Raw genomic sequence first — 23,933 nt, forward strand, 5'->3', positions numbered from 1 at the left:
TATCAACTAGAAAAATGGCGTAGAGTTACATTGCTTAAATTCTCGTTATACTGTATATAAAATAAACAAATTATCCATGCTTTGAACAACTGGCCCCTGATTGCATTTGACTTGCTAATAACCGTAACAGATGGGCCCAGTTTAATTTCTTTAATAATTTTGTTTTAATTTTAATTTTGGCACCTACAGTTTCCTGATTATTGAGGCGAGCCAAATTCCTGGACAATTGTCTTTCTTTTCAATATTTGCCCTCCTGACAGATTCAATTTGAGTTATGAATATAGTTCATCAAGAGCTCGAGTGAACAAAGCATGTAAGAAGCCAATAGCTAACATCATTAAATCTTATTAGATTGATAACTTTATTTGAGAAGCTTAGGCACGTTACTGTTGCGTTGACTTTCGTAGTGGGATGTCCGTCGTAAAGCCTACGAAATGTACTATATCCGGAGAAAAATTGTTTTTAATTTAATCTCGACAATGATTATTCCGCTTTAAAAGAATGAGCAAAAACAATCGCAAACAGAAATCGTCCTATGAGCGTCAACAGTCTATACTCGGTCAATAAGCTTACACAGCATTTTATTTTGAAAAACTCTTTTATTTCAAGATTCACAGATATATCATGCCATCGTGGAACATAAGGCGGGCTTTGTGTAGTTACAAATTAATACAAATATGCCGTAAATGTAAATAAAAGTGCACGAATTGAAAGTAAAGTATGGACACTTTTTCACTCTATTTATTCTCTCTATTGAGAACTTCAATAATGTAAGGTTTAACAATTGCAAAACATCTATGAACTGAAATCAGCGATATTCAAATCAAACGACTAACATTATAGAATTGATAATCTGCACGCACAAAGTATTCAGATCTCATAATTAAAATAAAATTTTTAGATATTCTTGTCTTCTCGGATAAGGACAATAAACCGTAAACCCCGTTTCCTACATCTTCAGTATCATGATTCAGTAGGGGACGGTAAAGAACCCACATCACTGTTCGAAAAGAGTAGGGGTTCACCAGTGATTGTGGCCTGGCTTCAAGGGTTGGTGCTTCAGATGGGTTCTAGAAACCTCTTTGCACTTTTCCCCCTTGGACATAATTGTCCAAGAAAAATTACAATAAATAAATAAAAAAAGATTATAAGGTGTGAAGCCGTTTGGCATATCCAACTATTTCTGAATGTCTTTCCGCAACAGATTGAAGACAAAGATCAGCAATCAACGTTGTTGGTGTAAGAACAATCGACAAAATAACGAGTCCAATCTAATGGAAGCGACAGACATTTTCCTGCAAGAACTAACAATTGATGGCGTTCGTCCACCAATACACAAGTTGGAACGAAAGCTTTTTGACGCGATAAAGAAAGGAGATTTGGAAAAAGTCAAGAGCGCCCTTAATTATTCTCAGCCAAAATGTGACCTCAATAGTGTGAACGGAGCTGGTAAAACAGTTTTGCAAGTGGCGGCGGATCTAGAAGATGTGTCTGTTCGGAAAACCATGATCAAATCTTTACTGAGCAGCGGAGCCGACTTGGAACTCGCTTTGTTGCACGCAATACACGAAAGTAACGAGAGAAGCTTGGGAATTTTGCTGCAATTTCACGAGCCCTCATCACTGCAACCAGGGTCTCCATGTGTAGTGGACTACTCAAAACGCGAACGATACATCACACCATTGATCCTCGCGGCCTGTTTAGAGAATTTCCAGATTGTCAAGCTTTTGCTGGAGCACGGATTTACCATTTGCGAATCCAAAACCGATTCCCAACGACCTCACGGTGTGGTCAGCGAGAAGTTAGGACCTGCTGTGTTCCGTTTAAACCGATACCGAGCACTTGCAAACCCAGTGTACATTGCTGCGTCTTTTCTTCAAAACTCAGTCAGTGGTCCAGATCCCGTTTATCGTGCATGTGTTCTTAACAAAGAGTTGTGTGACATGGCAGAACAAGAGTACGAGTTTAGAAAAGAGTATTTGGATCTCAGTGATGGTTGCAAAGAGTTTGCAGTAGCAGTACTGAATGAATGCCGGTCGATGAAAGAGATAAGATGCGTTATGGAGATGCACAACGAAGAAAGAATCCTACCTAACACCGGCGGAGGACTTTTAAACATTCTGGAGTTTGCCATCGTCACAAGCAATGAAAAGGTTTGCTTTCCTGCTATATATATTTGTCTGATAACCGTTTTAAGCCACACAATATCACAAACCAGATTATGATCACTCAAATGCTCATTTAATTCAGCTGCCAGAGATGAAGATAGATTAAAAGAAGAAGCAACTGTTCCCAATCTGTGTTTGAATCTTGAATCATTTAACAAAAGAGTACAAACCTTACCTTGCAACTGGGCGCTTATTTGGATTTTCGGCCGAGCGCAATCCTCAAGGGCACAAATTATCAGGGGAGTGCTCAACCAGCGACGGTTCTTTTGTCCTTCCATGTTTCCTTTCCCCTTCGTCCCCGAAAATTACAGCATAAAACCCGAAAGCCCCCGTACAGAAAAAAGCGGCGCCTGGATATGAGGCAGGTACAAGCCTTCTGTGTACTCCTGCTAATCTTTTCTACCCTGCCAACACTGTTGACATATTGTTACCACTAACTGTTCGAGCGAGACACATCACTGAGTCACGAAACATTTGTTAAGAGGACAACACACTCTGGCACAATCTTACCCTCCAAATCAGAAACCTGCCTTCTTCACGACAATTTTATAAAAGAAATACACAAGCATGATCTCACTGTCTTGAGATTTCACTGCAGTGAGATCATGGGAGTAAGGGTTGTACTTTATGCCAACAATGACTTAGCAACGCATATTTCTTTGTTTACAAATACATATAATTTAATATTTGTAATTTTATTTTATAAGTGACTTGCATCATCCTCATCCCATCCTCCTTCTCTTCCTCCTACTTCTCCTCCTCCTCCTCCTCCTCCTCCTCCTCCTCCTCCTCCTCCTCCTCCTCATCATCATCATCATCATCATCATCATCATCATCATCATCATCCTCATGACACCAGTCATCCAGAAAGAATAAGCGTGTACTAAGACAAATTGCACTAATGGAAGATATTTTATATTTTTTAATTCACAGTTCGTCAGTCATCCTTACAGCCAGCTTCTCCTAAACTCAGAAATTTACAGAGATGTCCCATTCCTGGAGAAAAGTTCATGGAAACAGTTTGCCTTGATATTGCTGTCGTTTGTCTTGTTTCCTTTTTTCTTCATGGTTTGGCTGGTTTTCGACAACTGCCTTCCCAATCATGACGTCGGAAGAATGCTGCACTCTCCCTGTGTCAAATTTCTCATCCATTGTGGCTCCTTTCAGACATTCCTTTTGCTGCTGTTTTTGTCTTCGTTTACGTTTCAGAGCGTTTTCCTGGAGTACGCCATCACTGGTGAGTATAGAGGCAGGAGATAAATATTTTGTTGTTTTTGTTGTTTTGTTAATGTCGTTAAACTTTCAACCCGACTTTTGGCAGTAGATGATGCAATTACTCCGCACTGTCTTGTGGCGAGTAACGATTGAGCCAGTGTAGGGTTCATAATGATTCGGCTTTTGCTCTTGGTCTTAGCAAGTCTCTCGTGTTAGTGTTCTTCGGAAGTTTTTAGCTTGTCTTGGGCAATTTTTGAATGTCTCGGATATTCATTTGAAATCATCGGTAAGTATTCGAGTTACTTTCAGCAATTTTTTGTAAACTGTCAATGTCTGTTTGCTCTAGTTGTCCAAAACAACGCTATCTGATGCAAATTAACTGTCGATTGAAATAGTGTTTGGAAATTAACAAGTAATCGTTTGGTTGTTGGCATGATTTGTTAAGGTTTAAAAGATAATAGGTGCAATTCTTTCCTTCACAGATTGGGTAATTCTCTTATTTGTGATTGGGTACTTAGTAGACCTAGTCAAACAGATTTACCACAAAGGAACAGCTCGCTTCTTTTCTAACTATTGGAGCTACCTGGCTGTGGCCACAATGATGCTATTCCTTCTTCATTACGTGCTTTGGTGGACTGGCCGCGCAGCATTGATAGGGAAACTGGATTCCATGACATGGGAGAACCATGCCGGAGATCGCTCGTACACGATCGTGTTGGTTTCCGACTGTCTCTTCGCCGTGGCGATCCTTCTGGCATATACCCAGAACCTGTCATTTATGCAAGTCAATGGCACTATTGGCCCACTTCTGCATGCGTTTACGCTTATGTTATTAGATGTAATGAAGTTTTTCTTTTATTTTATTTTCGTCTTTCTCGCGTTCGTGGTCAGTTTTACAAAGCTGTACTTGCAGTATGAGAAGGCCAGGAAGCATTTCCTGTCGAATCCAACGGAAAGCAATCAAACTGATTCTCTTCATCTAGAAAGGTAAGTTTTACCGCTTTGTAACAGTTTAGCATACACTGTATTTGATGGTTTTACAGAAAGAACCTGGGTTATTTTACGAGTTTCGTATGCGCGAAATGAGCAAATTGGTCGTGAGTATTATCTGTAAAGCTTTTGGATAAGGGATTTATTATTCAACTACAGTTTTCTTGTTTTAGTTTAGTTCCATATTGGTGCACTACAGTGTAATAGGAATTACCGCAGTGTAACTACGTGTCCTACTATGGTCAAATGTCTTGAGTGTGTTCCGTATGTTCCAATTGCTTTTTCGAGATATTTTTGTTGTTGTAAACAAACAGCGATAAAAAAAACTATGTTGAACCTAGACCATTCTGTACCTACTGTTCCAAGTACAATTACTTTTACCCGCTCGAAAGTGCCAATGGTTTTATTTAGAGTCCAATTCGCGGATTCTGTTGGTGGTCCATGCGCAATACATGTGCCTATCACTTCGCTAGATGTGGAGCTCGAAATTGGGCACCTTCGCTATTTAGGGTGCCCTGAATAGCGCAAAAATGGTCTCCGCTACTGTTTCGATACCACTGATGATTACATACTCCAGACAGAAAATTTTAGTCAACAGTTCAGTCTTCTTAGAATACCATTAGGAGATGTCAACGTTCCTTTTTCTACAAAAGAGTATCATGGGCTATTGTGACCACTGATGTCATTTAACATTTGAGTGTCTTTTCATTTGCAGTATGTTAGGCAGTGTGAGCACAATATTCTGGTCGTTGTTCGGCCAAATAGACCCTAGCAGTTTTCAGATTGCTGAGGAAGAGTACAATGTTATATGGAAAACAGGCGTGACGTTATTTGGTGCGTTTAACATCGTAGCAGTTCTGGTGGCTCTGAATATGCTGATAGCAATACTCAACGATTCTTATGTCCAGATAACGGTTAGTAGCTTAAGGCTGGTTCTCATATAATCGCGCCGATCGTTTCTATCGCCTCTGTCAGTTCAAAACGTTCTCTTGCGATCGGGGCGATTATATGAGAACACTGCACAAGCGATCGCTAACGTCTGCGGCAATTAGGGCGATCACGATCGCTTATTGGATAGCCCATGTTGTATTCTTAAGGTTCTAGCTTCTATTTCCCTTCTTTGCAGTAAAAGTGCAATAACTGAGAAGATAGGAGGCCACGAGTTTTGCTCTTTCATTGAAGGCTGCCATTGTGTTGGATCTAGGAATGAAATTATTGTTTTTCGTAGGTCTTCGCTCATACCAGGCGATCAGGATGATCAATTGAGAACCGGAATCGCTTCGATCGCCTACGATCGTATCAGTATTTGCAAACGATCAATATAAACGATAGAAACGATCGGGGCGATCATATGAGAACCAACCTTTAGCCGTTTCTGCAAATCTCCGGCACCTCTTACTCTCGGTCCAAGTACATTACGCAATCGCTACGCGGTGGAAGTTCACTGAGGGGTAATAGGCAGTCTTATACAAGTCCTGATCCTGTGCGGAGAAAAGTATAGCCGCGCGTGGTACAGATAAACTGAATCGCTCAATCTAAATTGTTTGACGAGAATTTCATTCTGGATCGCTTTCGTTTTCACCCGGCAATTAACTCTAGGCAATCTGCACGTTTCCAAAGCTCGTAACAGTGAAAACGCATTCTTTACATCCCGAACTGAGAAAGTAATGAAACATTTTATACCCGTTATCGAAGACAAGATCTTGAGAAGCGCATCTTGTCAGGGAATCGCCACACTAAATGTTATGGCATGTCTTCATATAATTAACAGGCAAACTTGGATGCTGAATGGAAGTTGACCAGGACAAGACTGTGGTTAAGCTGGATTTACAAGAAAGGCGTCCTACCGCCGCCATTCAACCTTCTGTACTTGTTGCTCCCATTCCTCTGGGTTATTAAGCGACTTGTTGAGGCCTGTTGCTCAAAACGAGTCTTGGTGAGTAAAGTAATAGATTTTAGGACGCTAAATTCCGGTTTCTCTGCAGCTTGAACTGACAAGGAGCAGTGCTACTGCCCCTGGATGGGAGCTAGCTATCGAAAATAATCCTCTCAGCATTATTTTAGGTTGTCCTTTTATACTCTTCGGTGGAAAGAGACACAGTGAGAGTACAATCTAAATAGCTAAATAACAGTCAGTCTTTTTACAAAGGAATTGTTATAACGTTTCTGTTAGGATCGAACTCATGGGCGTTGACTAAGCGCCTTTTGTCTACGAAAGTACGTTGTAGTCTTTTTATGGCATTACATTGTGCAGCGAGGATTTCCGCCGGGATGCGACTTTGAAGACTTACCTGTCTTGTTTTTCTAGCAAGCGCCTAATATTCACAGGTATTTTTAATTCTTAGGTATTTTTCGTTTTATTGTATATAGTCTTATTGTATTTATCTTAGTTAGGACCTTCTGAAAACCACTGTATAGTGAATGAAGGCTTCCTAATAAAAGATTATTATTATTATTATGTTATAAGGTCGATCCATGAATCATTGCAAATTGTATAACCCAGTGAGACGAACAGTAGATGGAAAGGCCATTAGTAAGATATTGGGAAAAAAAGTCTAGTCAGTATAGTTCGAAATAAAATGGTCTTTCTCACAATGGCACAATCTTTCCTTTCAAAGTGTCCTTACGACATGTAAACATTTATTGGCCTTAACAAATTTGCCTCGACCAAGGCTCGTTTGCCTGCAATCAATTTGAAAAGTAACACCAAAGATACTGAGGAATGTTGTGTAATCTGGAAACAATCCCAACAATAATTTTCTTTGTACGCAGTTACTTTTGTCACGATTCCGCAAAGAGATGCCAAAATCGAGCTGGAAAGCCAGGAGGATTGACGAGAAGGAGGTAAAAGCTATAAAAGGGATCGTATTTAACTTGTTTACCAATGATTGGGAATTCCTTCGATTTCATTTTGTTAACGTTAACATCAACTAATGAAATATCAGATGTTTAATTGATATAATTGCATGGTTGTATCGAGGGACTTTACCAGTGGCGAATCTAGAGGAGGGGCCCGGGGGGCGGGCCCCCACCTTATTTTTTAATTAGGCCAAGTAGAGGCCCGCAGGGCCGAGAAAAATTATTTTCGAGAGCAGGCCCCGCCTTATTCCAGGGTCTGGATGATCGCACCTACCCCCCCCCCCCCCTTATCTGAAGGTCTGAATCCGCCACTATTTACATCTTATAATAACCCGCAGTGCAAGCCAAGAACCTTTAGAATTGATTGTACAAACAAAGCAATACATTTTTTTCTGTTTACCGGTTCAGTCCTTATCCAACGCCTTGTATAGTCACTGTTTGGCTGTCTTTCTTATTTTTAACATTCCAGAGACGTGAGGTGATCCGCCATCTTATCCTGAGGAACCTGGCAAAGAAATCTTACCATTCAGAGAGTGGGCCCGAGTCTAACGACTCTGAAGATGAAAACGACAACCTGAAGCGACACCTGTCAATCAAACGACTTTGTAACCGTGGAAAAATAAGCAGTTTAGAACAGTTGGATTGTGAAACGGATGTTAAATCTGAAATGCTGCTCAGCCGAGCAATCACTTACTACAGCCAAATGCGTTTTGTCTTCGCAGTATAAGAAAACCATTTTTAATGGATCGTATATAGCAAGTCAGTTTTAAACGCTGTCAAACATCAAAGTCATTTTCGCATTTATTAGTTAGTAAGGTGTCACATATTGTTTGCCTGTAGCATTTTTTAAAGTTATGTTAACTATGCCATTGTTTGTAAATGGAAGTTTTTTTTCAATGTACCTGACCTGTTTTGGAAGAGGAATTATCTAGTTCTGCTCCTAGCGTTCAATTATTGTAGCTTTTTTGCCATCGTGACTGAATTTAGAGGCCCTGTAGTCAAAATGGGATTAACAGTCATAGTAGATTTTTCCATCATAAAAAAGAACGTCGTTCTAACTGCTAGCAAAGTTGTAGGGCTTTTACAAATTGTCATATATACCAGCAGCTTTAACTCCCCCCCCTAAATTTAGCAACTTTTACTTTACTGATACAAGCCAAGATATTGTGAAGATATGCCGGGTTGGTTTGTAGTTATGGGTTATTTATTATTACTCCTTGCTAAGACGCATAGTAAGAACATTTTTTGTTTGTTGATTTCAAATAACATTCATAGATCTTGAAAGCAGCGTACATAGCAATGATAATGATTGGTAATAGATAACTTCGGGATGACCCTCTAGTTTCGTTTGTAACGTCATGCCGGGTAAAACCTTACTGAGTATGAAAATAACGTCTTTGGACTCCTCGATAACGTCCAAAGCTTCTATCAAAGCTAAAAAACTAGCTTCTTTATAAGAAGATATTTTTTTTAAAGATTACAATTTAAAAAGTCATATTAATTATTTCCAATGTGAAATATCGCTTTATGTTTTACCTACTGTTTGAGGCAGATTCTAAGCAAACATATATTTTTATATGTTAAGAGCTTCATATTTTTCTGTCACTAACTTCAAACGAGGGAGCAAAACCTACATTAGACTGTCTTAAAGGGACACTGTAACGAGCTTCACTTCAAAAATTCACGAGCCTTAAGACGTATATAAACCTACAAATAGTGATCCAGTTTTGTTAAAAAATATTATGCCAGTGTACTGAAGTTATAAACAAGTGATACAATTGTGATGTCATCAGGGGCTTTAGATCTCAACTTTGAAAAGTTAGCCTCTTTTTCAAGTTCTGGCCAAGAAAAACAGCTAAACTGATAACGCCTCCCCACTTCCTTCAACAACAATTTACATTATATTTTTATTTTTATGTTCCATAAGCGCATTTTGCGTACGAGCGAAAGTACTTCGCCAATTTTAGTACTTTTTACTAAAAAGGAGAAAATTCCCCGTGACAGTGTCCTTTTAATATTCCGGTTGATATTTTATAATTTGTTAAGAACATATTTGATAAGGATAACAGCGGGAGAACAACAAAATAAAGAATTATTTGAATTCTTAATGCTGTCTTCTATGACTTACTTCCAAAAAAAAAACTTTTCAATAACTTAGATAATTTTCGGATATCTTCAGGCGATCTTCGGTAATCTTCGTTTAAGTTTCGGCAACCCTCGAAAGATCTCAGGTGATCTTCGGTTGTTCGTTATTATTATCTATTACAGTTTGCCTGTATTTGGCCAGGTAAAGGCTCATTTTCAATTTAGGCTACGAGAGAACAATACGTGACAGCGCAGAAGTAGAAAGCTTCCATTCGAGGGATAAAGCAAGCAACCATCGATAAATTTGTTTATAACCATAACTACGTTATTGAAACTTTTCTGAGTCTTTCTTTCCATCGCCCGAAAATCTTTGAGATCGTTTGAACAGGGCCGTAACCAGACCTTTTGCATAGACGAGGCAAGATCTTGCTTGGAGGTTCTGGGGGCATGTCCCCTGAAAATGTGGAATCCCAGAAGCTCTGAAACTCATTTTTGAACATTTTTCGTGAGATATGTTCTTGGAAAAAATTTATTTTTGTTCAACTGGGGATAATTGTCCCAACCAAACATATTTCGTTTATAATTTTGGGTTAAAATCTAGAGGAGGCAAGTGCCCCGTCTTGCGTCTTGCTAAAGATGGCCTTGTTAAAGATCATGCGAAAGTTTTGCGCATTTCCGATGATCTCCGAAAATAACCAAAGAAGATTCAACATGCTTTGACTGAACATCAACCAATTTTAGTTAATAGAGGTGAACTTGTTAACAAACGAGACGTCATTGACAAAATCACCATGAAAGTATCATTTTATTTTTTTTCGTGTTAAATTACTATTCTTACCAGTGGTGTAAATATTTGGATAAATAAAAGAACGGGTACGTGCAGATACGTGCTTAGCGTGCGTTATCGAGTCATGTACGCACGCGAGGAGTCAGGATATGCAGGCGTTGTTTTGTATGTAACAATGATACCTGTTTTGTCTGATCCGTAAAAACCGATAAAAATTACCGTAAAACCTTTGTTAGCCGCCCTGTCTGTTTTAAGTTGTCCCCTTTATAAATACCACCTCTTATACTTCCTGCTTACAAAATAGGAATCCAAGACAATTTCTGAAAACAAAATTGTATTATTTAGACGTAACCACGTGTTATCCATGCGTTTATCATATGCACATTTCGGTTTTACATAAGTCAAGATCATTAAACATTGAACGGCTACATCTATTTATATTAACACTAGCTTGTGATTCAAGATTGATTAAACCCCCCTTTCAAAAATCCTTGAAAGGGATATAAGCCCTCCCCCGTGGATTTGTTGAGCTTTTTCGTTAATATATAGTCTACTCTCTGAAACAATCAAGGCATAAAGATCGGGAATGTAATGTATTTATGTATTTATTTATCAATGTATTTATCTATATTTCTTAAATAATTTTAACGATTTTCCGCGTCTAAACACGTCAATAATTTATTGTGCGTCTTCATCTACTTTGATTGTACACCAGTTCGAGACAATTTTTTTTTCAATAATTAAGTTACCCATTTTGTTGATGTTTCAACAGTCGCATGTTTCACGTAAAGATGTTTTGTTGTTATTCCATGTTTTATCACTCCCACGTTAATACGACAATGCTTTCTTTAAAAATAGCACGTTTGTTCAAATAGAATCGACTGTTATGCGTAGATTTGGCGGTGAGCACGATATAATTAGTTAATCACGAATCAGGAGTGAAACAATGAAATGAAGCAAAACTGCGTAAATTTAAATTAGAAACACAGTTCTTGAAAATGTCTGTAAATCTGACTTTGAATTCAGTGAGAAACTGATTGTGCATAGAAAAACTACATGCGAACTAGTTTTGTTTCTAAATTTGGCCATAGCACTGCGTGGGTGGCGCTTTAAAAATTGATTAGAAAGCAAAATATAAAAGGAAACAAAAACTACATATATAATCATATTGTCCAGTGAGGTGATTAACGGAAGAAGCTTAAGTCATCAAATTGGTAATAAACTGTATTTCTTAATTCCCTGTCAATGTCATGGAAACACGAATGTTTTTAAATAGTTAAACCAATACACATTGAGATAGTAACTAAAGTCACCTATCGCGTTGTAGAATTTGCAATGGTCAAAAATAACAATGAGTCATCTTGCTTGTAAATATTTTTCTTATAGGAAGCTAACACAAACTTACTGGAGCAAGCCCAACGCACACAAACGCTTGATCAGGATAACTAAAAGAACTGTCCTATTTCTCAAAGATGACTTCTGTTAGTATGAACTTTAACCTTCGCTACGAAATATTTTCCGAGACAACAAGTCTGTTTGGTGCTGTTTTGGTAGTTGTTGTTATATTTTTAATGGTTCGGACGCGTTCATATCGAAGAAGTTGCCAGTCGTCGAGTGACGGAGGATTAGGTATAGACTGTTGTGTCTGCACGAAACCAATTCCTGAGGAAAACGGAGAGAAGAATTGTGAGGTAAGAACGACCTTAAAGTTACAAAACCTATAAGGAACTGGAAGGTTGTTTTATTATTTTTGGATTGTCTTGTATATAAGCTGCTTGGAATGGCAAACGCATATTTAAAATGCTGTTAACACATCATCACTTAGCTTCAAACGGTTCAGTCAAACTGCGAGCTTTGATTGAAAAATTTCAGATAACTTATGTAGTTTCAACCAAGTTTTTGAAATTTGTATTTGTATGAAATATTTTCATTTCGTTTTCCAGGTCTGGCCATATTGGAAGACTCCCCAAGAAGAGAAACTGATCCATTACAACAGTCAGCAACATGTTATTGGAGTCCACGAACGACGTTGAAGATAGACTCCGTAGAATAAAAATAACTTCAGTAGTCAAAGACGTCCAAAATGAACTATTTTCAAGACATGTTAACATTGATGTATAATGTACAAAATAAAACACTTATTTTAACCAATAACCGTAACCAAACTATTCCTGTTTTAGTTCTTGACTTTCTCATGTACAGAACTTTTTTCAAGCGCCAAGAAATCAAAAATAAAAAGAGAAATTCAAAGTAAGTCTTAGTAGCAAATGCCAAAACTAGCAAATACTAAGTGTAAGTGATTTTTACAAGATAAAAATAATTTGGCGGCAATTACCATTTTTTTTTTGTTCTTATAGTTTTTATAGTTCGTCTGAAGAAACATTAATGAACATTAGGCAACTTCATATTTACTAGCTGATTTAGTAAATTTGATTAAAGCCCTCTTTCAAAAGTCTTTAAAAAGACGTACGGTCCCCTAAGGCATAATAATGTAATATAAAAACTTTATTTAATAGAGTAATAGAGTTTTTACATAAACAGTCAACCTTATGCAATCAGCGGATAAAAACAGGGAAGTTACATAAATTCGTCTATTTTCTGAAATAATTTCATTTTGTTTTTGCGTCCAAACTCTTCAATATTTTGCTATAAGTTATCTCTAGATGATCTGAATTGTACATTTTCGAAAAAACTGTTGTTTTAAAATAATCTTCAGCTACCTTTTTAGTTAATGTCCCATCACATCTCTCTTTTCACGTAATTTTGTTGTGATTTTTTTGTTTTATTTTTCCTACGTTTGTTGGACAATGTTTTTATTTTTAAAATAGCAAGTTTTCAAATAGAATCGACTCGTGTTGATATGGCTGGGAACACGATATTCTTAATCACGAATCACGAATGAAACAAACCGAAACAAAACTGCGTAAACTTCCTTGATACCGACTTACAAGCTAGAAACAACGGTATCTCGATTAATATCTATAAAATTGACTTTGAGTTCAATGAGAAATTGATTACTGAAATACTACACAAGAACTACGAATATTTTTGTTTCAGATTTTGGCCATACGACTGCGTAGGTGGCGTTTAGGAAATTGATAGAAGGCAAAAAGGAAACAAAAAGGCATTATATGATCTTGAGTGTGTACGTGGTGATTAATCAGTTGAGGACATTGAGGTCATCAAGCTGGTAATAAACGTTATTCCTTCGTCATGTTAACACGAAAGTTTTTAAACAGTTAAACCAATACACTTTGAAACAGCATTTAATGTCGCATATCTGCGTTAATATATTCCTCTCATAAAAAGCTCACACCAACTTATCATAAAGAGATAACATAGAAACCAATTTTTCTTCCTTATGTTGTAATGGTTAATATGTCATTATGTTTCTGCTATGTTGTTATCTCGAGTTGTTCACAATGGTGACATAAAACATCAACGCGAGGTGTATTTTTAATCGCGTTTGCGTGACCTTGCCGTTATGTCGCTAGTGTGAACCAGGCCTACTCACGCCAGAAATCCTGCTTATGGTAGTACTTTATGATACATCTCGGCATTCACTCGACCTGAACAATTTAAAATAATTTGCATATTCAATGTACCACCTGCCTCAAACTGTCCAGCAAACTGGACATTTAATTTTTTTCCATGCGAACAAAAGCTTATTAACATGTGGATGTTAAATATTTAGGGCTGATATCGGGATTGAACTAGGAATTTAGGTAAACATTGTTGAAAGAAGATTTTGGGGTAAGCCAACCACTTCTAAAAGACAAATATTAGCAATCAACAAACGAGATTTCAAAACAATCGCAAGATTGTCATTACCATACACAATTCCAATGGAAGCGACAGAACTACATGTAACAGTAGATATTGCTAATTTACAGCCAATACGTAAGATGGAAAGAAAGATTTTCGAGGCGATAAAGAAAGGAGATCTGGAGCAAGTCAGGAACGCTCTAAGTGTTTCTCGGCCAAAATGCGACCTTAATTGTGTGAGCAACTCTGGGAAAACACTATTGCAATTGGCAGGAGACTTGGAAGATGTGTCTGTTCGGAACGACATAATCATATTGTTGCTGAGCAGTGGAGCCGACTTGGAACTCGCTTTGTTGCACGCAGTACGCGAAAGCAACGAGAAAAGCGTGGAAATTTTGCTGCAATTTCACAAAACTCCATCAGTACTAGTGCACCCAGGGTCTCCATGTGTAGTGGACTATTCAAATCGCGAACTATACATCACACCATTGATCCTCGCGGCCTGTTTACAGAATTTCCAAATTGTTAAGCTTTTGCTTGAGCACGGGTTCACCATCTGCGACTCGCAAACTGATTCCCAACGTCCTCACAGAGTGGTAAGCGAGAAGCTAGGATCTGCTGTGTTCCGTTTAAACCGATACCGAGCACTTGCAAGCCCAGTGTACATTGCTGCGTCTTTTCTTCAGAACTCACTCAGTGGTCCAGATCCCGTTTATCGTGCATGTGTTCTTAACAAAGAGTTGTGTGACATGGCAGACCAGGAGTACGAGTTTAGAAAAGAGTATTTGGATCTTAGTGATGGTTGCAAAGAGTTTGCTGTAGCAGTACTGAATGAATGCCGGTCGATGAAAGAGATAAGATGCGTCATGGAGATGCACAACGAAGAAAGAATCCTACCTAACACCGGCGGAGGGCTTTTAAACATTCTGGAGTTTGCCATCGTCACAAGCAATGAAAAGGTTTGCTTTTCTGCTATATTTTTCCAATAAACGTTTTAAGCTACACAGTATCACAAACCAGATACAATCACTGAATTGCTCATTCAATTCAGCTGCCAGAGATGAAGATAGACGAGGAAGTAAAAAATAAGCAACTGTTCCCAGTCTGTATTTAAATCTTGAATAATATAACAAAAGAGTACAAACATTACCTCGCACCTAGGCGCTTACTTGGATTTTCGGCCGAGGGCAACAAACAAGGGCACAAAGTATCAGGGGAGTGCTCAACCAGCGACGCTTTTTTTGTCCTTCCCATGTTTCCTTGCTCTCCGTCCCCCGTCCCCCGTCTCCTCCTCATCCTCCTCCTCCTCCTCCTCCTCCTCCTCCTCCTCCTCCTCCTCCTCCAACTTCTCTTCCTCCTCTTTCTCCTCCTTCCCTTTCTCCTCCTCCTCTCTTTCTCCCCCTCGTCCTCTTCCTACTTCTCCTCTTCCTCCTCCTCCTCCTCCTCCGACTCCTTATCATCATCATCATCATCATCATCATCATCATCATCATCATCATCATCATCATCATCATCATCATCATCATCATCAACAACATTTTGACACCAGTCATCCGGGAAGAATCAGCGTGTACTTGGACAAATTGCAGTAACGGAAGATATTTTATATTTTTTAATTCACAGTTTGTCAGTCATCCTTACAGCCAGCTTCTACTTAACTCAGAAATCTACAGAGATGTCCCATTCCTGGAGAAAAGTTCATGGAAACAGTTTGCCTTGATATTGCTGTCGTTTGTCTTGTTTCCTTTTTTCTTCATGGTCTGGCTGGTTTTCGACAACTGTCTTCCTAATCATGACGTCGGTAGAATGCTGCACTCTCCCTGTGTCAAATTTCTCATCCATTGTGGCTCCTTTCAGACATTCCTCTTGCTGCTGTTTTTGTCTTCGTTCACGTTTCAGAGCGTTTTCCTGGAGTACGCCGTCACTGGTAAGTAAAGATGCAGAAAAAGCATCTTTTAGTAGCTCTACTCCCACTCTTCTTTACCCCCCTTGTTGACGTTAAACTTTCAACCCGACTCTTGGCAGGAAAGGTGCAATTAATCCGCACTGTCCTGTGCCGAGTAACGACTGAGACAGCGTAGATTTCATAGTGATTTGGCTTTTGCTTTTGGACCGGCTTAGCAAGTCTCTTAATGAAAAAAATACATGTTCTTTGAAAGTTTTTTGTTTATTTTCGGCAATTTTTGGATGTCTCGAATATTCATTCGAAATCATCGGTAAGTGTTCGCCGGTTATCTTCAGCAATTTTTTTGTAAACTGTCAATGTCTGTTTGCTCTAGTTGTCCAAAACAACGCTTTATTTGATGCAAATTAACTGTCGATTGAAATGGTGTTTGGAAATTAACAAGTTAACCTTTGGTTGCTGGTATGATATTTGAGGTTTAAAAGATAATTAATATGTGTAATTATTTCCTTCGCAGATTGGGTAATTCTCTTATTTGTGATTGGGTACTTAGTGGACCTAGTCAAACAGATTTACCACAAAGGAACAGCTCGCTTCTTTTCCAACTATTGGAGCTACCTGGCTGTGACCACAATGATGCTATTCCTTCTTCATTACGTGCTTTGGTGGACTGGCCGCGCGGCACTGATAGGGAAACTGGATTCCATGACATGGGAGAACCATGCCGGAGATCGCTCGTACACGATCGTGTTGGTTTCCGACTGTCTCTTCGCCGTGGCGATCCTTCTGGCATATACCCAGAACCTGTCATTTATGCAAGTCAATGGCACTATTGGCCCACTTCTGCATGCGTTTACGCTTATGTTATTAGATGTAATGAAGTTTTTCTTTTATTTTATTTTCGTCTTTCTCGCGTTCGTGGTCAGTTTTACAAAGCTGTACTTGCAGTATGAGAAGGCCAGGCAGCATTTCCTGTCGAATCCAACGGAAAGCAATCAAACGGATTCTCTTCATCTAGAAAGGTAAGTTTTACCGTTTTGTAACAGCTTACATACACCGTATTCGATGGTTTTACAGATAGAACCTGGATAATTTAATTTAATTTTTTATTTATGCGCGAAATGAGCAAAATGGTTGTGAGTATTATCTGTAAAACTATCGAATAAGGGATTTATTATTTAACTACAGTTTTCTGGTCATTTAGTTCAAAAGTGCTGCACTACAGTGTAATAGGGATTTCTGCAGTGAAATAAAGTGTCCAATTATGGTCAAAGGACGTTATAGTGGAAAAATAAATACTGCTGCACATGCTGCACACACATATGTGCGTGGCTTATTAACTTTGCTAGATGTGGAGCTCCAGAAGCAAATTACATTATCAAGGGGTGTTAACAGCTATAGGGTGCCCTGAATAGCGCAAAAATGGTCTCCTCTACTGCTTCGATATCCCTGAATTGCACACTCCAGACGGACAATTTCAGTCGACAGTTTCTGTCTTCTAAGAATATCATTAAGATATGTCATCGTTCCTTTTTCTACAAAAGAGTATCATGGGCTTTTGTGACCACTTATGTCATTTAACATTTGCGTGTCTTTTCATTCGCAGTATGTTAGGCAGTGTGAGCACGATATTCTGGTCTTTGTTCGGTCAAATAGATCCTAGCAGTTTTCAGATTGCTGAGGAAGAGTACAATGTTATATGGAAGACAGGCGTGACGTTTTATGGTGCGTTTAACATCGTAGCTGTTCTGGTGGCTCTAAATATGCTGATAGCAATACTCAACGATTCTTATGTCCAGATAACGGTAAGTACTTAGCTGTTTCTACAAATCTCCAGCACCTCTTATTTTCGGTGTAAGTACATTACGCAATCGCTCTGCGGTGGAAGTTCACTGAGGGGTAATACAGGGCCGTAGGCAGGGGGAGGGGGGTGCGATGGGTGCGTCGGCACCCACCCACGGGCCACAAAGGTCTGCCAAGTCGGGGAGTGAGGGTTAAAATGACTCTCAGAATGCAGGAAATGTGGACTTAAGAGAGTTGAATTTTTAAATTTCCCGGGGGAGAATACGCCCGGGCCCCCCGAGAGGCTCACGTCTCTGGCGCTCGTACCCAACCCATGCAAGATCCTGCCTACAGCCCTGTAATAGGCAGTCTTAAGCCTTGGCCAAACGGTAACGCAAGTGGACGCAAGTAGTCGCAAGTTGAAATTGCCTACATACTTGCGTTGGCTGTGCAAACAGACTCGCAAGTTTACTCGCAAGCGAATGCAAGTTGTCGAAAAAAAGCCAATTCAATGCTACTGCGCACGCTGCAATTCAGTACTGTGCAAATTTGATCTCGACCAAATGGAACGCAAGTGAACGCAAGTCCACGTAAGTCCTGGCCAAACGGAAACGTAAGTAAACGCATGTTTAAAACTAGCGCCTACTTGCGTCTCCATTTGGCTAGGCCTTTATACAAATCCTGATTCTGTGAGGAGAAATGTATAACCGCGCGTGGTCCAAATAAACTGAATCGCCCAATCTAAATTGTTTGACAAGCAGTGTAAATGTTTAAATTTCATTCTACCCCTCACATTTTTCATCCGGACCGCAGCCTTTTTCCATGCTAAAATAGTATGAATTATCTCCAGGCAATTTGCACGTTTCCAAAGCATGTAACAGTGAAAGAGCATTCTTTACATCCCGAATTAAGAAAGTAATGAAATATTGAAGACAAAAACTTAAGGAACGCATGAGGGAATCGCAATACTAAATGTCATGGCATGTTTTCATTTGATTGACAGGCAAACTTGGATGCTGAATGGAAGTTGACCAGGACAAGACTGTGGTTAAGCTGGATTTACAAGAAAGGCGTCCTACCACCGCCATTCAACCTTCTGTACTTGTTGCTCCCATTCCTCTGGATTATAAAGCGACTTGTTGAGGCCTGTTGTTCAAAACGTGTCTTGGTGAGTAAAGTAGTGGATAAATGTCGCTAAACTCCGGTTTCTCTTCAGCTTGGACTGACTAGGAGAACTGCTACTGCCTCTGGGTGGGAGCAAGACCATCAAAACTAATCCTTCAGCACTGTTTTAGGTTGTACTTTTATACTCTTGGGTGGAAAGAGACACAGTGAGAGTTCAATCTATAGCTTAATTACAGTCAGACTATTAACAAAGGAATTGTTACAACGTCCTGTTAGGACTTTGGGGCGGTGACTAAGCGACTAAGGGACGGACCATTATTTTCTTGCAGGGGGGGGATGAAAAATTTTCCTCTGCAAACTTTTTTTTTTAGTTTATGCACCTCTGCAAACATTTTTTTTCGAAATTCTTACTATTTTTTGTTATACATATCGTGTTTGCAAACAATTTATTTTGTCTTTCCAGGCCCTGCAAACAATTTTTTTCAATATTTTTCATCCCCCCCCCCTCCAAAAAAATAATGGTCCGTCCCTAAGCGAGGAATTTTATTCTGCCGGGGTGCGACTTTGAAGACTTACCTGTCTTGTTTTTCTAGCAAGCGCCTAATATTCACAGCATTTGATGTGTATTTATGTTATAACGTCGATCCATGAATCATTGCAAAGTGTATAACTCAGTAAGACGAACCGTAGATGGAAAGGCCATAAGTAAGATAATTGGAACAAAAGCCTGATAGTCAGTATAGCTCGAAATCTCAAATGGCAGGATCCTTCCGTTCGAAATGCCCTTACGACACGCATATTGGCCTCAAACATTTGCCTCGAGCAATCATCGCCTCGCCTGCAATCATCTTGAAAAGTAACACCAAAGATGCCGAGGAGTGTTGTGTAATCTGAAAACAATCACAACAATTATTGTTTTCTGTACACAGTTACTTTTGTCACGATTCCACAAGGAGATGCCAAAATCAAGCTGGAAAGCCAGGAGGGTTGACGAAAAGGAGGTAAAAGCTATAAAACGGATCGTATTTAACTTGTTTACCAATGATTGGGAATTCCTTCGATTTCATTTTGTTAACATCAACTAATGAAATATCAGATGTTTAATTGATATAATTGCATGGTTGTATCGAGGGCCTTTACCAGTGGCTAATCTAGAGGAGGGGCCCGGGGGACCGGGCCCCCACCTTATTTTTTAATTAGGCCAAATAGAGGCCCGCAGGGCCGAGAAAAATTATTTTCGAGAGCGGGCTCTGCCTTATTCCAGGGTCTGGATGATCTTTCTCCCCCCTTTTCTGCACGTCTGGATCCGCCACTACTTACATCTTACATAACCCGCAGTACAAGCCACTCACCTTTAAAATTGATTGTACACACAAAGCAATACATTTTTTTCGGTTTACTGGTTCAGTCCATATCCAACTCCTTGTATAATGACGGTTTGGCTGTCTTTCTTATTTTTAACATTCCAGAGACGTGAGGTGATCCGCCATCTTATCCTGAGGAACCTGGCAAAGAAATCTTACCAATCAGAGAGTGGGCCCGAGTCTAACGACTCTGAAGATGAAAACGAAAACCTGCAGGCGACACCTGTCAATCAAACGACTTTGTAACCATGGGAAAATAGGCAGTGTAGTACGGTTGGATTGTGAAAAGGATGTTAAATCTGAAATGCTGCTCAGCCGAGCAATCACTTACTACAGCCAAATGCGTTTTGTCTTCGCAGTATAAGAAAACCATTTTTAATAGATCGCATATAGCAAGTCAGTTTTAAACGCTGTCAAACATCAAAGTCATTTTCGTATTTATTAGTTAGTAAGGTGTCACATATTGTTTGCCTGTAGCATTTTTTAAAGTTATGTTTACTATGCCATTGTTTGTAAATGGAAGTTTTTTTCCAATGTACTTGACCTGTTTTGGAAGAGGAATTATCTAGTTCTGCTCCTAGCGTTCAATTATTGTAGCTTTTTTGCCATCGTGACTGAATTTAGAGGCCCTGTAGTCAAAATGGGATTAACAGACATAGTAGTTTTTCCATCATAATAAAGAACGTCGGTCTAACTGCTAGCAAAGTTGTAGGGCTTTTACAAATTGTCATATATCCAGCAGCTTCAACTCCCCCCCCCCCCTAAATTTAGCAACTTTTACTTTACTGATACAAGCCAAGGTTATGTGAAGATATGCCGGGTTGGTTTGTAGTTATGGGTTATTAATTATTTCACTTTGCTAAGGCACATAATAAGCACATTTTTTGTTTGTTGATTTCAAGTAACATCATAGATCTTGAAAGCAGCGTACATAGCAATGATAATGATTGGTAATAGATAACTTTGGGTTGACCCTCTAGTTTCGTCTGTAACGTCATGCCGGGTAAAACCTTACTGAGTATGAAAATAACGTCTTTAGACTCCTCGATAACGTCCAAAGCTTCTATCAAAGCTAAAAAACTAGCTTCTTTATAAGAAGATATTTTTTTAAAGATTACAATTTAAAAAGTCATATAATTATTTCCAATGTGAAATATCGCTTTATGTTTTACCTACTGTTTGAGGCAGATTCTAAGCAAACATATATTTTTATATGTTAAGAGCTTCATATTTTTCTGTCACTAACTTCAAACGAGGGAGCAAAACCTACATTAGACTGTCTTAAAGGGACACGTAACGAGCTTCACTTCAAAAATTCACGAGCCTTAAGACGTATATAAACCTACAAATAGTGATCCAGTTTTGTTAAAAAATATTATGCCAGTGTACTGAAGTTATAAACAAGTGATACAATTGTGATGTCATCAGGGGCTTTAGATCTCAACTTTGAAAAGTTAGCCTCTTTTTCAAGTTCTGGCCAAGAAAAACAGCTAAACTGATAACGCCTCCCCACTTCCTTCAACAATAACTGAGGAGAATATGCTGCCTTTGTAATAACATCTGTAAATGGTTAGATATTCTAGTCTTCTCGGATAAGGACGATAAACCGTAGGCCCCGTCTCCTGCATCTTCAGTGTTATGGTCAGCAGGGGACGTAAAAGAACCCACACACTCATCGTAAAGAGTAGGGCATGGAGTTCCCGGTGTTGTGGTCTGGTCTTTGCCCCTTGTACTGTGCTTACTGTGAAATGCTCGGAGATATTAGCTGTATAAGCTACTCTTCAAATCCGAGGGTAAACAAAGTGATGATGATAATGATGATGATGATTATATTTTTATTTTTATGTTCCATAAGCGCATTTTGCGTACGAGCGAAAAACTTCGCCAATTTTAGAACTTTTTACTAAAAAGGAGAAAATTCCCCGTGACAGTGTCCCTTTCATATTCCGGTTGATATTTTATAATTTGTTAAGAACATATTTGATAAGGATAACAGCGGGAGAACAACAAAATAAAGAATAATTTGAATTCTTAATGCTGACTTCTATGACTCACTTCCAAAAAAAAAACGTTTTCAATAACTTTGATAATTTTCGGATATCTTCAGGCGATCTTCGGTAATCTTCGGTTAAGTTTCGGCAACCCTCGAATGATCTCAGGTGATCTTCGGTTGTTCGTGTATTATTATCTATTTACAATTTGCCTGTATTCGGCCAGGTAAAGGCTCATTTTCAATTTAGGTTACGAGAGAACAATACGTAACAGCGCAGAAATAGAAAGCTTCCATTCGAGGAATTAATCAAGCAACCATTGAAAAATTTGTTTATAACAATAACTGACGTTATTGAAGCTTTCTTACCATCGCCCGAAAATCTTCGAGATCGTTTGAACAGGGCCGTAACCAGACCTTTTACACAGACGAGGCAAGATCTCGCTTGGAGGTTCTGGGGGCATGTCCCCTGAAAATGTGGAATCCCAGAAGCTCTAAAACTCTTTTTTGATCATTTTTCTTGAGATATTTCTTGGAAAAAAATTATTTTTGTTCAACTGGGGATAATTGTCCCAACCAAACATATTTCGTTTATAATTTTGGGTTAAAATCTAGCGGAGGCAAGTGCCTCGTCTTGCGTCTTGCTAAAGATGGCCTTGTTAACGATCATGCGAAAGTTTTGCGCATTTCCGTTGATCTCCGAAAATTACCAAAGAAGATTCAACATGTTTCGACTGAACATCAACCAATTTTAGTTAATAGAGGTGAACTTGTTAACAAACGAGACGTCATTGACAAAATCACACATGAAAGTATCATTTTATTTTTTTTCGTGTTCAGTTACGATATTTACCAGTGGTGTAAATATTTGGATAACCAAAAGAACTTGTACGTGCATGATACGTGCTTAGCGTGCGTTATTGAGTCATGTACGCACGCGAGGAGTCAGGATATGCAGGCGTTGTTTTGTATCAACAATGATACCTGTTTTGTCTGATCCGTAAAAACCGATAAAAATTACCGTAAAACCTTTGTTAGCCGCCCTTTCTGTTTTAAGCTGTCCTCTTTATAAATAGCAACTTTTATACTTCCTGCTAACAAAATAGGAAACCAAGACAATTTCTGAAAACAAAATTGTATTATTTAGACGTAACCACGTGTTATCCATGCGTTTATCATATGTAGTTTTCAGTTTAGTCAAGATCATTAAACATTGAACGGCTACATCTATTTATATTAACACTAGCTTGTGATTCAAGATTGATTAAACCCCCCTTTCAAAAATACTTGAAAGGGATATAAGACCTTCCCCGGGGCTTTGTTGAGCTTTTTCGTTAATAGTTTACTCTCTGAAACAATCAAGGCATAAAGATCGGGAATGTAATGTATTTATGTATTTATTTATCAATGTATTTATCTATATTTCTTAAATAATTTTAACGATTTTCCGCGTCTAAACACGTCAATAATTTATTGTACGTCTTCATCTACTTTGATTGTACACCAGTTCGAGACAATTTTTTTTTCAATAATTAAGTTACCCATTTTGTTGATGTTTCAACAGTCGCATGTTTCACGTAAAGATGATTTGTTGTTATTCCATGTTTTATCACTCCCACGTTAATACGACAATGCTTTCTTTAAAAATAGCACGTTTGTTCAAATAGAATCGACTGTTATGCGTGGATTTGGCGGTGAGCACGATATAATTAGTTAATCACGAATCAGGAGTGAAACAATGAAATGAAGCAAAACTGCGTAAATTTAAATTAGAAACACAGTTCTTGAAAATGTCTGTAAATCTGACTTTGAATTCAGTGAGAAACTGATTGTGCATAGAAAAACTACATGCGAACTAGTTTTGTTTCTAAATTTGGCCATAGCACTGCGTGGGTGGCGC

General features: G+C 38.7%; 4 protein-coding genes across 7 annotated transcripts in view; all 4 read left to right on the forward strand.

Moving 5' to 3' along the window:
* Positions 1-22,009, forward strand: part of LOC144666501 (short transient receptor potential channel 4-like) — a 29,112-nt gene extending 7,103 nt beyond the window's left edge. The window contains exons 2-9 of one of the 2 annotated variants that reach the window (XR_013573206.1): positions 1,205-2,153; positions 3,102-3,405; positions 3,866-4,370; positions 5,089-5,287; positions 6,145-6,309; positions 7,146-7,217; positions 7,702-9,235; positions 21,975-22,009. Coding sequence is in view for 1 of the 2 variants with exons in the window: in XM_078527928.1 (XP_078384054.1) it covers positions 1,275-2,153; positions 3,102-3,405; positions 3,866-4,370; positions 5,089-5,287; positions 6,145-6,309; positions 7,146-7,217; positions 7,702-7,959 (2,382 nt within the window). In the remaining variant the exon portion in view is untranslated. Of the gene's footprint in view, positions 1-1,204; positions 2,154-3,101; positions 3,406-3,865; positions 4,371-5,088; positions 5,288-6,144; positions 6,310-7,145; positions 7,218-7,701; positions 9,341-21,974 lie in introns of those variants that run through there. The other variant, XM_078527928.1, reaches the window with a different exon arrangement.
* LOC144666560 (uncharacterized) overlaps positions 1-23,933 on the forward strand; it is a 108,208-nt gene that overhangs the window by 51,857 nt on the left and 32,418 nt on the right. The window lies entirely within an intron of this gene.
* LOC144651280 (uncharacterized) lies at positions 11,517-12,152 on the forward strand. The gene is made up of 2 exons (XM_078511217.1): positions 11,517-11,795; positions 12,048-12,152. Exons 1-2 carry the CDS (start codon positions 11,577-11,579, stop codon positions 12,135-12,137), a joined length of 309 nt encoding a protein of 102 aa, XP_078367343.1. The 5' UTR covers positions 11,517-11,576; the 3' UTR covers positions 12,138-12,152.
* On the forward strand, positions 13,821-23,570 carry LOC144666527 (short transient receptor potential channel 4-like). The gene is made up of 7 exons (XM_078527951.1): positions 13,821-14,828; positions 15,493-15,796; positions 16,290-16,794; positions 17,379-17,577; positions 18,558-18,722; positions 19,609-19,680; positions 20,149-23,570. Exons 1-7 carry the CDS (start codon positions 13,950-13,952, stop codon positions 20,287-20,289), a joined length of 2,265 nt encoding a protein of 754 aa, XP_078384077.1. The 5' UTR covers positions 13,821-13,949; the 3' UTR covers positions 20,290-23,570.

The sequence above is a fragment of the Oculina patagonica genome, chromosome 1 (assembly GCF_052425735.1).
Source record: "Oculina patagonica isolate OP01 chromosome 1, crgOcupat, whole genome shotgun sequence".
NCBI classification, from domain to species: domain Eukaryota; kingdom Metazoa; phylum Cnidaria; class Anthozoa; order Scleractinia; family Oculinidae; genus Oculina; species Oculina patagonica.